General features: G+C 44.6%; 1 protein-coding gene across 4 annotated transcripts in view; it reads left to right on the plus strand.

Annotated features, from left to right (window-relative positions):
* Nucleotides 1-12,333, plus strand: part of SYK (spleen associated tyrosine kinase) — a 195,530-nt gene that overhangs the window by 163,371 nt on the left and 19,826 nt on the right. For all 4 annotated transcript variants that reach the window (XM_029618695.1, XM_029618722.1, XM_029618714.1 and 1 more), the window contains exons 8-10: nt 4,539-4,716; nt 7,405-7,614; nt 11,468-11,657. In XM_029618695.1, coding sequence (XP_029474555.1) covers nt 4,539-4,716; nt 7,405-7,614; nt 11,468-11,657 — 578 coding nt within the window. The remainder of the gene's footprint in view (nt 1-4,538; nt 4,717-7,404; nt 7,615-11,467; nt 11,658-12,333) is intronic.

Here is a 12,333-nt window from a genome sequence, read left to right on the forward strand (position 1 = left end):
ACTCTCTGTGCTGTGCAACAATAAAAAAAAAACAGGACCATCACCATTCCTCAAACATCAAACAAAATCAAGAAATATAATAATACATAATCACACTAATAATATTTCTAAAACAGAGGACAAATGAAAGATTGAATAATTTTTAAAAAATGTACGTATATGTCCCACGCACCAGTAAAATATTTCTAAACAGTAGACATTTCAAATAACACCTGAAAAATAAAACTAAGAAGGATTTAAAGCATTCATGCTCTTCATACCTGGGAATTTTTGATTTCTAGTCATCCTGAGAACGTTGTGGATTACTGGGAGTGGGATGCACAAACTTTCTTATATAGGGGTAGATTTTTAAAAATTACGCGCGCACGTCCAGCACACGCAAGGGGGGGGGTAGAATTAAGCAGATTTGTGCAGTGACGAGATCGAGGCTCCCACAGTTCCCTCCCAGTCTGCTCCAATTTAGGAGCGGACTGGGAGGGAACTTTCCTACCCCTTACCCTAACCTCCCTTCCCTTTCCCCTCTCCTCCCCACCCTCTAAAACCCCTTTTTTTTTTTACCTTTTATTTCGCAAGTTACTTCAGGGCTCCACCTGAAGTAACTTGCACGCGCCGGCAGTGAGGAAAGGCGCTGCCCCAGTCTTCCCTGCTCCGCCCCCCAGTCCATCCTGCTCCGCCCCGGGACTTCCCCTTAACAGATGCCTGGCTCTCTGGGGTTATGTGCACGGCCGGGCCCTTTCTAAAATGCATGCAGCGTGCACAAGGCCCAGCTGCAAGCGTAATCCCCGTTTTTTACGTGCAGGAGGGTTTTAAAATCTGGACAAAACTGTATATGCACACACACACACATGATCTTTCTCCCACACACACTCAAGTGTCTCCAGCTCTTCTTTGGTTGGGATCTGCCAGCAGCCCAGGACCCTCCTCTTCATTTTGCCTGCTGGCAGGTTGGGATCTACCTACATCCCCTTTCTCTCTCATATACACACACGCAACCCAGGCAAGCTCCCATTCATACCCATAACCCCAAGCAAGCTCCCATTCACAAACTCTCACCCATCTCAGGCAGTTTTCCATTCTCATACATTCACCCCTCCCATCCCAGGAAGGCTCCCATGCATGCATGCACACACACACACATCCCAGGCAGTCTCCCATTTACATTCACCCAAAATTCTGGCAGGCTTCCATTTACATCCACTCATCCATCTTAGGCAGGCTTTCATTCACACACATCCCCCCATCCCAGGTAGGTTCCCAGTCTCACACACACCTCACCCATCCCAGGAAGACTCCCATGCATGCATACACACACACAGACACACACACACACACACACACCCCAACCCAACCATCCCAGCCACCCATCTCACCTATCCCAGTCAAGCTTCCATTCACACGCACCCACCCAGCCCAGGCAGGCTCCCATACACACACACATAAATGCATCATTTGATCTTAACTTGCAACCTTTCCTGCAACTGATTCTCCATCATAAAATAAAAAGTGGTTTTCTACTTTCCCATCTTTAGTTTTGAGTTTTGCCATTGACATTGTTCTGAATGATTCAGAAAAGAAAAATCTCACAAATGGGACCAAGCAAACCTCCAAGAATACTCATCTTAAGCTTTTTCCTCAGGAAGGCAGGGTCCACGGTGCCTCTTATTCCTCCTCCGCTGCTGCTGCTGATTGGAGATGTCTCGCTTTCACTGGAGAAAGCAGCATTCTGGGGCTCCTCCTGCATGCCAGTACCGTGGTATTTAACACTCGCAGTGCTTGGACTTCCTATTCATCCCATGCATCGCACAAGGAGCATTAGAGGAAGTGCTAGCACTGCAAGTGTTGAATACTGTGGGGCTAGCACATGAGAAGCTGCAGGACGGGCTTCCTCTTGCATGCTGGGATGTGACATGAAGGTCTCCTGCTTCTTTTGCTGCTGGTGGGATAGGGTCCACCAGCGGCTGTGCAGGTCTTCTTCTGCTTCTGCCGCCTTAGGATTGGGTCCACTGGTGCCACGCAGGAGGGGATGTCAAGTAAGGCCCCGTGCAATTGCATGATTTGCACACCCAGTGGTGCCGGGCCAGTTTTTAATCAAGTATTTCTAAAACTTGAATCACATACATGAAGATGCAAGGATTTAAAATGCAACTAGCAAAGCGTGAGGCCTCCTTTCCTTGAGAATGATGCAATTTCCTGAAGATACAATATAATGTAGTCTTTGTTTAACTTTCTGTCAAATGAGCGTGCCATGAATTTCCAATCATGTTTCAAATCCAATAAGGCAAAAATGTATTCTACCACATTGAACGAATAAACTGACAGATGACTTACCTCTAAACCAGCTGACATAATCCTTGAAAATGCATCAAACAGTCATAATTCCTTGTTTAATGGCACTGGATATCACATGATTCTATACAGAATAGCATTAGATAAACACATCAAAATAGTCACAACTCTCTGTCTACTGGCAATAACTATCAAATGATTCAATGAAAACTTTTGTTAAATAAACACATCAGTTCCTTGTCCGAAGAAGATGGCTTTCATTTCAATTGCTTCATGAAAGTCTGCATATGCAGTGAGCCATAACTGTTCAGGGAGAAGGTTCCAGAATATAAGCCCTGCAAACAAGAGGGTCTTTTCCCAAGTTTCTGAAAGGTGTGCAAGACAAGGGGAGGGGATGTCGAGTAAGGCCCAATGAGCAGATGTCAGTACAGTAGATGACAAGGGATATAGATGGCCCATCTACTCTATCCAACAAAATTCAATTTCATGGCTACATTCTAGGGTGGAATCCCATGGTTCCTTCTTGTTTGACGATGCAAATGGAAGTGAAAAATCTGACAACATATTAACTACACTTTAAGAATTATATTCATCAAGAGAATAAGCAAAGAGATTGTGTAATCAGTAGGGAAAGTGCATTAATAAAAATGTCATTTCATATTTTTCATTTAATTCCCCCCCCCTTTTTTTTTGCTTTTTAAAATGTTTCATTTAGTGGGTTTCATTTGAGTTATAATAGTGTGCACTAACTTCAAAATACAGGTCAATTTTAAAAGCGCTGCGCGTGCACGCCCCACATATGTGCAATGTTAAAGAGCCGTAAAATGCACACCTATGTTCCCATGTGCAAGTGAGAAATAAGGGAACAGAAAAGGGGTGAGGCATGAGCATTTCAAGGCAGGGCCAAGACTTATGCATGGAACGCCAAATTTTAAAAACAAAACCCGCAGCACGCATACACTAGATATCCACGTAACTTCACTGCTTCTCCTGATGAGGATCGCAAGTTTTAGGGCTTATAGGACAGGGTGAGGGGTCTGGGTGAACTGGGCAGCATGCAAGATGAACATCCAGAGGGGTCTGAAAGACCTCACTATTAACTGGACAACTGGTGGACTAATTGGAAAACTGGGAATGTGCCTCGCTCGAGCATGATTTAAAATTTGCTGCCATACGCATGTAAAAGCTGACTTGGTCCTATTGAAGACACCCATGCATGAGCTGTTTTCGAGTAAACTCTTAAGATTAGGAGCATACTTATGCGCAGTTGGAACGTTTCAAAATATATGATGGTAACTCTGATACCTGCATGCAGGTACACATGTACGCGCGTATGTCGGCTCTCCCCAAAGATTGCAGCCATTTTATAACATATACGTGTATATGCATGAATGTATAAAATAGGCTGTAAGTGTGTACAAGTGTGCATAATTTCATACAGACGTGCACACGTGTACGCATATGCCGCCTCTACCATGTTAGTGGGGGGATTTCAGTAGACATGCCTGCCAACTCAATTATCAATTAAATCAGTTCATTCCCAGTTTGCCCAGTTAAGGGATCAGACTTCCTAAACCACTCTGTTAATAAGCCTCCCTTTTACCCTGCTAGCCTCGACCTTAAAACCCCGCTCACCTCTTTATTTCTTTTTATTTTCTGATTTACACGCCATCCATAGCAGAAGTAAAGTTACGAAGTAGGGGACCCCGGCACATGCTTGTGTGCATAAGTATTTACATACTGGATTCATTGAGAAATCCTGGCATGCCCATGCCCTGTCCAGACCATGCCCAGGCATCGCCCCTTTTTTATAAAAATATTTTGTGCGAATTCGCATGTGCTTTTTAAAATCTGTGCATTTTGCACTGGCCTGACTTCTCTGTGCAGATTCCAGCTTTGGCAAGCAGCAGGCTTTTAAAATTCACCCCATGCATATAAGTGCACCCAAAATTAAAAATTTTAGCGTATTCTTCCTCACGTATGTACACACTCATGAATGGCTGCATGCATGCCCAATTGACCATAGTGAGCACTTAGTCCAATTAGTTTGCACTAATCAAAGTAGTGCGCACTAAACGAAAATCTTAAAAAATACCAAATTTCATGATTTTTTTTCTATTGTTGCAGTTTATAAACAAAATGAAATGAAATAGGCAGTCTTTGACATTGTCTATGTCATTAAAAACAAAAACATATCCCTAATAATTAGTCTGTGATTTTGCACAATAACTACTTTGTGCTTTGACTACAAGGTCCTAGCAAGGATGCCATGCCCATGGACACTGCTGTTTATGAAAGTCCATATGCAGACCCAGAAGAAATAAGACCAAAAACGGTTTACTTAAGAAGAGAGCAGCTGATACTGGAAGATATCGAACTTGGTTCTGGAAACTTTGGTACAGTAAAGAAAGGAATCTATAAAATGACAAGGTAAGTTTCTGTTTTTTGGGGGTTTTTTTTTAACTTGTGTCCCAATGTACTAAAGGAATTTTCCAAAATAGGGGCCTAGGCATTAAACAATGCTCAAAAAAAATGTGTTAATGTACATATTGTTAAAAATTGAATGTGCTTTTTTCAAGCCTACTTGACAGGACATGCAGTACATTTGATCATATTCACACAGAAATAAGCCTCAACAGCATTCCCATGGTATTAGCATGCATGTCAACCTAAAAAAAAAAAGCATAGCATCTCGGTGTGTGGCAGCTAAGCTATACAAACCAATGTGCAGGCAATAAACACAGAATGTTCAGTCCTCGTCCTCATAGCTCTTCCTCATTGCTTCAAAATGGTATAAAAAGGAAGCCCAACGCAGAGTGCTGGTTTTCAGTGCTAATAGGAGAAGTGGCAAACAACTGCACCCCCAGCAGAGGAGTTTGAAAGAGCACAAGACGATTGAGTGGTCTGTGCTGTTCTTTTGGTGTAACTTTCTATTATTTATTTATTATTTATCCATTGTTCCAAGTCTGTAGGTAAGAAGGTGAATTAGTGAGCCTGCCAATCTTCTGTGCAAGTTTGGATTTTAAGAGTGCAGTGAGAGGATGTGGCTTGGGAGAGAATGATGGAGAATAGAAGACAGCAAAGCAATGGGGGGCTGATGCAATAAATTTGCGTAGAGAGCGGGCGCTGAACAGTCAGCACCCACTTTCTTAACGCGCCCCAGGTGCCCCCAAGGGGGGCGCCATGCAATATTTAAATTAGGGAGTCTCGTTAGGAAGGAGGTGCTAGGGTTGCTTGCGCGCCCCTAGCGCCTCCTTGCTAACGCGAACCCATTCGGCGTCGGCGGTCTGCCGATTAGGAAAACAGACACCCAGTTTATCGGCTCTGGTTTTCCTAAACGCCGCACAGCCAGGGGCTTCAGGGAACAGACGCTTGTCATTCGAGCATCTGTTTCCTACACCCTGACTGCCAGTGTTTTTTTTTTTTCTCTATTTTTTTAACTTTATTTAGTTTTCACTTTTCCTCCTACTTACTATCGCAATGATAGTAAGTAGGAGGCAGTACAGAAAAGCAGTTTTTCTGCTTTTCTGTACTGATTTAAGGAGCTCTCAGCAATTAACGCCTGCTCTAGGCAGGCGTTAATTGCTGAGTGCTAGATGTGTGTCCTAGAGGCACTTTTTTTTTTTTTGCAACTGGAGTGAATGCTCATAGCCTCAGTCACATGCATTTGCATGTGATTAGCGCTATTAGACTCACTCCACATTGGCTGCACGTTGAATAGGTGCTGATCCCCTTATTGCATTAGGGGATTCATTAGCACCTATTCAACCTGTGTCTGACTGCCGGTTATACGGTGTGCTCGGCTGAGTGCACTGTATTGCATCAGCCCCTGTGTGTGGATGAAGCATGAGAGTTAAATTCTTGGTAGGTCAGGCAGGGTTGGGAGGGAAGAGGAAGGAGAGGGATGGAGTGACAGGAGGAGAGCCGAGGCTACAAGAATAAGGCCAACTATGTTGTAGATAGAGGCAGTGAGGCACAACATAGTGGTGGTGCAATCAGACCAGAAGGTTATAGGAGAGACACCGCATAGCCCAGGCCATTCCCATTAAACAATGGTTGGAGAAATACAGAAAAGCACAGCAGAGGTGAAGAAAGTGAAGAAGATAAAGCAAGGATAAGAAAGGGAGGCAGGAACGCTCCAAAGCATGTGCCTCCTATATCTGTGCAGGAGGCAGAGGTGAGGGAGCAATAGGAGGAGGAGGAGAGGCAGGAGGAGAAGCCTGAGGCTGGACTACAAATTACAGCAGCATGGATGTAGCATTTAACTGAGGAAGAAAATGAATTCAAGAGAGCATAATGTCCACATTATGGAACTGGTCTATGAAAGCTAAAGGTTGAAGATCATGCCCCCTCCCCATCCTCCCCTTTTCAACCCTAACCCTCCACCCACCCAGTACCTTCAGATACCCCTCTTCTGCCACGATTGTAGTGCTCATAGCACGATCCTGGTGGCTTGCATCCTTGCTGTGGCAATCATTCTTGCCACTACTGCACTGAAAAGTACAATGGCGGAAGGGGGGGGGGGGGGCAGCAACCTTTCCGTGATCCCCTTTTCACTGCAAAGGTTCTGTGGGGAGGGGAGGAACCAATGGCTCTCCTCCTCCTAGAATACCATCTCCCTCTCACTGAACTATAAAGTTGAGCAAGGGAGCTCCTGTGAGCCTATCTCCCTTCCACCACACTCAAAACTGTGCCGGGGGAGGGGAGAGGGGTGGGGAGACGGCCCTGCTTCAGTCCTCCCTGCCTCCTGATTCCTTAGAACAATTGTTCCCATTGATCCTCACTCCAGATTCGCTCTCACCCTAACCCCCTAAAAGGGCCCCTCAAACCTGTCCACATCAAGATGGCGGGAATGAGGGAAGCTTAACCTTCTACTGGTTTGGCATCCAGCATACTTCTGACAACAAAGCTGCATGTGTAAAAGTGAATATATTACTTGTCCCTTTTGACAATGAATAGTGAAGAAAGCAGAAGACGTACAATGGTACCATGTAGGCTTCCCCTTTATCAGACTGGATTTACTACTGATGCCTTACCGGCAGATACATATAAAACATGTATGAAGCAAGAATTCTGATACAAAATTTTGCTGAAATACGACTTTTTTTTTTTTCCCAGGACTGAAAAGCAAGTTGCTATTAAAGTGCTAAAGAATGAGAATAATGATCCAGCCATTCAGGATGAGTTGCTTAAGGAAGCCAGTGTAATGCAGCAGCTGGACAATCCCTACATCGTACGCATGATAGGAATATGTGAAGCTGAGTTCTGGATGCTGGTTATGGAGCTGGCAGATTTGGGTCCACTAAACAAATTTTTGCTAAAAAATAAGTATGAATTTGATTATTATATTTATATTTTTAAAGCTTATAAATAAGAGCAGTGAAGTTTCAATTTTTTTATTCAAATCAATTTAAAATAGTATTTTCCTAAAATATTTATGTATATATTTTCATAGTAGAACAATTAAATGTTCTATTTAATTTAATTAAAGAAGTCACTGATGGTTTACATACATAGTGGATAAGAATATGACAAGCCAAGTCCGGTGCTCAAGCCAAGCAGTCATATCAGGGCCAAAATGCTGCTCCTTTCCTCACAGGCCCTCTTCCTCTCCCATTCCACATCCATCTGTTTTCTCCTATGTTTACCTTCTTGTGGTACACAGCACCACAGGTGGGGAGGAGGAAGAAGGGAGCCTGCTCTGCCAGCAGAGAAGGCCAACCAGCACTCGAGTGGCTTGGAACCACACTCCGTGCTAAGGTACTTTTAAGATCTCACTAGCTGTGGCGAAGATCTCTTTGACTTCGGAAGGGAATATTTTGATCTTTGGATGGGCAGCTTTGAGGATCAGGCAGCAGTGGCAGCAAACCAGCATCTAGAGTGGCAAGCAGGCAACTGGATGCCAGAACCTTAGGCTACGTGAAGCATCTATGAAGTGCTCAGTGGACCACTGCAAGCAGTAGATGGCCACAGCACAAGGAGAAAAGGCCAGTGCACAGTGTGGCAGACCTGGGGCTGAGAAAGACCTGACATCCCAGAGCAGAAATATCCCCTCAGGAAGTAACAATCGACACTGCAACTTGTATACATCAAGGAGCAGAAAAGCAGCAGCAAAAACAGATGCAGGGAAAGAGAGTCAGAACCACAAAGTGCCATCAAAATAACCCTGAAGCCCAGTGCAACCAGGCACATAGATTAAAGATCAGCCATAGAGAGAGAGCCCCTGGGCAGGAGAGGAGTTGAGCAGTTTCAGAAGGCAAGCAGCCACGTGGTTCAGTTGATAGGCAGTAGATGGTGCATTCGTTTGAGACCATTTTTGTTTTGTATATGTACATCCTGGAATAGAGGAGGTGCAGGAGAGATATGATACAGACCTTCAGATATCTGAAAGGTTTTAATGATTCACAATCAACAAAAAACCTTTTCCGTTGGAAAGAAATCAGTAGAACTAGGGGTCATGAAATTAAATTCCAAGGAGGACAACTCAGATCCAACATCAGGAAATATTTCTTCACGGAAGAGTGATGGATGCCTGGAATGCCCTTCCAGAAGAGATTAGAGATGTGAATCGGAACCGGAATCGGTTTGGATTCTGGTTCTGATTAACATGTGTTTTTTTTTTCATCGGCCCGATCGCGGTTTTATCGGCTGCGCCTGAGCCGATAAACAAAAAACCCACCCCGACCCTTTAAAACTAATACCTTAGCTTCCTCCACCCTCCTGACCCCCCCAAAAAAAAACTTTTTACAGGTACCTGATGGTCCAGTGGGGGTCCCTGGAGCGATCTCCCGCTCCCGGGCCGTCAGCTGCCACTAATCAAAATGGCACCGATGGCCCTTTGCCCTTACCATGTGAGAGGGTATCCGTGCCATTGGCCGGACCCTGTCACATGGTAGGGGCACTGGATGGCCAGTGCCATCTTGTGCTCCTACCATGTGACAGGGGCTGATCAATGGCACCGGTAGCCCCTGTGCCATAGTAAGGGCAAAGGCTATCTGTGCCATTTTGATTACTGGCAGCCGATGGCCCGAGTGCAGGAGATCGCTCCTGGACCCCGGCTGGACCACCAGGGGCTTTTGGCAAGTCTTGGTGGACCCTCTTGACCCCCACAAGACTTGCCAAAAGTTCAGCGGGGGTCCGGGAGCGATCTCCTGCACGCGGTCCAGGGGCGTGTCTGGGGGCTTGGCAGAGGTCTGGGGGCATGGCCGAGTGCCCCGACACAGCGGCCTGTGTTGGGGCCTGCCATGCCGGCAGACAGCCGGCACGCGCAAGTAACTCAACAAAATAAGGTAGGGGGGGAATTTAGGTAGGGCTGGGGGGTGGGTTAGATAGGAGAAGGGAGGGAAAGGTTGGGGGGGAACAAAAAAATGTTCCCTCCAAGGCCGCTCTGATTTCAGAGCGGCCTTGGAGGGAAAGCCATCGGGCCTCCCCTAGGGCTCGGCGTGCGCAAGGTGCACATGTGTGTACCCCCTTGTGTGCCCTGACCCCGGTTTACTAAGGCTTTTCTCCCATTCTGTGTCTATGAGAAAAATACCTAGTAAATAAGGCCCACTGTTTCCAAATAGTGCATGCTATTTGCCCCAAACAAAAAAAATTATCAAAATGAAAAACAAACTAAAGACCCAAAAATTATATATAAAAAAAAACAGAATTGAACTTTTTGACCATGCACATCCCTATCATTTGGAGAGAACTGAGCAGAAGCTGAAGGATGTGCAGGCAACACAGCAGCCTGACTGAGAAATGGAGCTGGAGCAGATGATAGCCAAGATCCGTGAGGGCATGGTCTTGAATAGATACAGAATGGCTTCACTCCATGGTAAATGATGCAGGCAGGCAGTGGTCCCCAAGCAAAGGTGTACAGGGCAAGTGGAACAGGTGAATTCTGACTCTCCTGTCAAGGCATTCCCCACAGTGTCAGAGGACTTTGCCATTTGAAGTTTGATATAAAATAAATGATTTAAATGCAACTCATGACTAGAAAGGTATTAATAAGCTAAATGATAGGGATGTACAGCCCAAAAATGTTTGATTGCATTTGTTTTTTTTAATTTTGTGGGTTTTTTTAATTGTTTGGTTTATTTATTATTTTTTTTTTGGTTCAGTTTGTTTGCCAAACTGAAGAAAACATTACCCTCCCCCCCCCCCAAAAAAAAATCCAAAACAAAATTAAAATAGACTTAGCCTCCTGTGACCTTCTAAGTACCCTCCTGCTCTGTAAATTTGAACCCAGGGCCTGGGCCTGTCCAGCCAAGCCTTTCCATGCCCTTCTTACCCTCGTTAAATTATACAGAGATCGGTGACCTCTCTCCCCAGCTCCTACTCATCCCCTTCCCCCAATTTCTCCAAAAAGATCCTTAAGGGCAGGAGTGAAGCCCACTTGTTCCTGCCCTGATTCCTGGAATTTTAAAATTGGCCTTGGCTGCCTGGAGGATGGCACTGAAGTGATTATCACCAACTGTTTGGAGTAGCCCAGTTGGTTGGCAGCCATGAAGATGGTCTAGTAGACCTAATGGAAGAAAATGAATACATGACTATGATTAGTAGCCTTTCAATGACAAAATGCATTGGACTTGCTAGTGAAAGTAGGGAAGGTAGGGGGCTAGTGGGGGGGGGAGGGGTATTCTTTTATTTTGAAGTTTATATACTGTCTTTGTAAATTCAATAATGTATTAGTTAAGTTGTTTTTTTCTTCAGTCAAGCTATGGCCATTTTGTTCCCACTACCTGTATCATATGACAAAGTCACTGGGATGGGGAGGGGTTACAACAAGCTACAAGTACGTCTACAATGTTTCTTTCATAATTTCTTTTTATTTATCAATAAATTATTTCCATCATGTAACACTATACTTCTGGGGTAGATGAATCCCACATACACTTGGTCTCAACCAAATATAACTTTTCAGTGGATTGCAGCATACACACATGCACAAATCAACAGTAACCACTGATTTTGTTTTTTAACTGGGATATCACATATTTATGACTGTATAAATACGTAGAAGCTAATTTTCTACTTACCTGTTAAAATTTGTCCTCAGTATTATCTGATATAGCAGCTAAGTGTTCAAAAAAACAAGGACAACCAGAAAGTAAAGTATTATTTCAGTTATCTATACATGCACCAGCAGTTACTGAAGTTAATTGCTGCTTTCTTATGGAAGTCATTGTGATTTCAGGGATATCACTCAAATAAATTTAACAGAGCTGGTTCATCAGGTTTCCATGGGAATGAAATACTTAGAGGAGAACAACTTTGTGCACAGAGATTTGGCTGCAAGAAATGTGCTGTTGGTCACTCAACATTATGCCAAAATCAGTGACTTTGGACTATCCAAAGCCCTTAACTCTGATGAGAGTTATTACAAGGTAAGAATTCTATATCCAGAAGTGTGACTTTCATACAGAATGCATTTTTCTAAGGAGATTCATAGTATTAACTAGGGATGTGAATCGTTTTTTGACGATTTAAAATATTGTCCGATATATTTTAAATCGTCAAAAATCGTTAGGGCCACGATACAATACCAATTCCCCCGATTTATCGTTAAAAAATCATAAATCGGGGGAAGGGGGAGGGCAGGAAAACCGGCAAACTAAAACCCCCTAAAACCCACCCCCGACTCTTTAAATTAAATCCCCCACCCTCCCGAACCCCCCCCCCCAAATGCTTTAAATTACCTGGGGATCCAGCAGTGGTCCAGAACGGCGGCGGTCCGGAATGGCCCCCTCAATTGAATCCTGTTGTCTTCAGCCGGCGCCATTTTGCAAAATGGCCGCTGCAAAATGGCGGCGGCCATAGACCAAAACGATTCGACGCAGGAGGTTGTTCCGGACCCCCGCTGGACTTTTGGCAAGTCTTGTGGGGGTCAGGAGGCCCCCCCAAGCTGGCCAAAAGTTCCTGGGAGTCCAGCGGGGTTCCGGGAGCGATTTCTTGCCGCGAATCGTTTTCCGTACGGAAAATGGCGCCGGCCATATGCGTATGGCCGGTGCCATTTTCCGTACGGACGATATTTTAAATCGTCAAAAAACTAGGACTGCTGCT

This window comes from Rhinatrema bivittatum, chromosome 1, assembly GCF_901001135.1.
Source record: "Rhinatrema bivittatum chromosome 1, aRhiBiv1.1, whole genome shotgun sequence".
Classification (NCBI taxonomy): Eukaryota; Metazoa; Chordata; class Amphibia; order Gymnophiona; family Rhinatrematidae; genus Rhinatrema; species Rhinatrema bivittatum.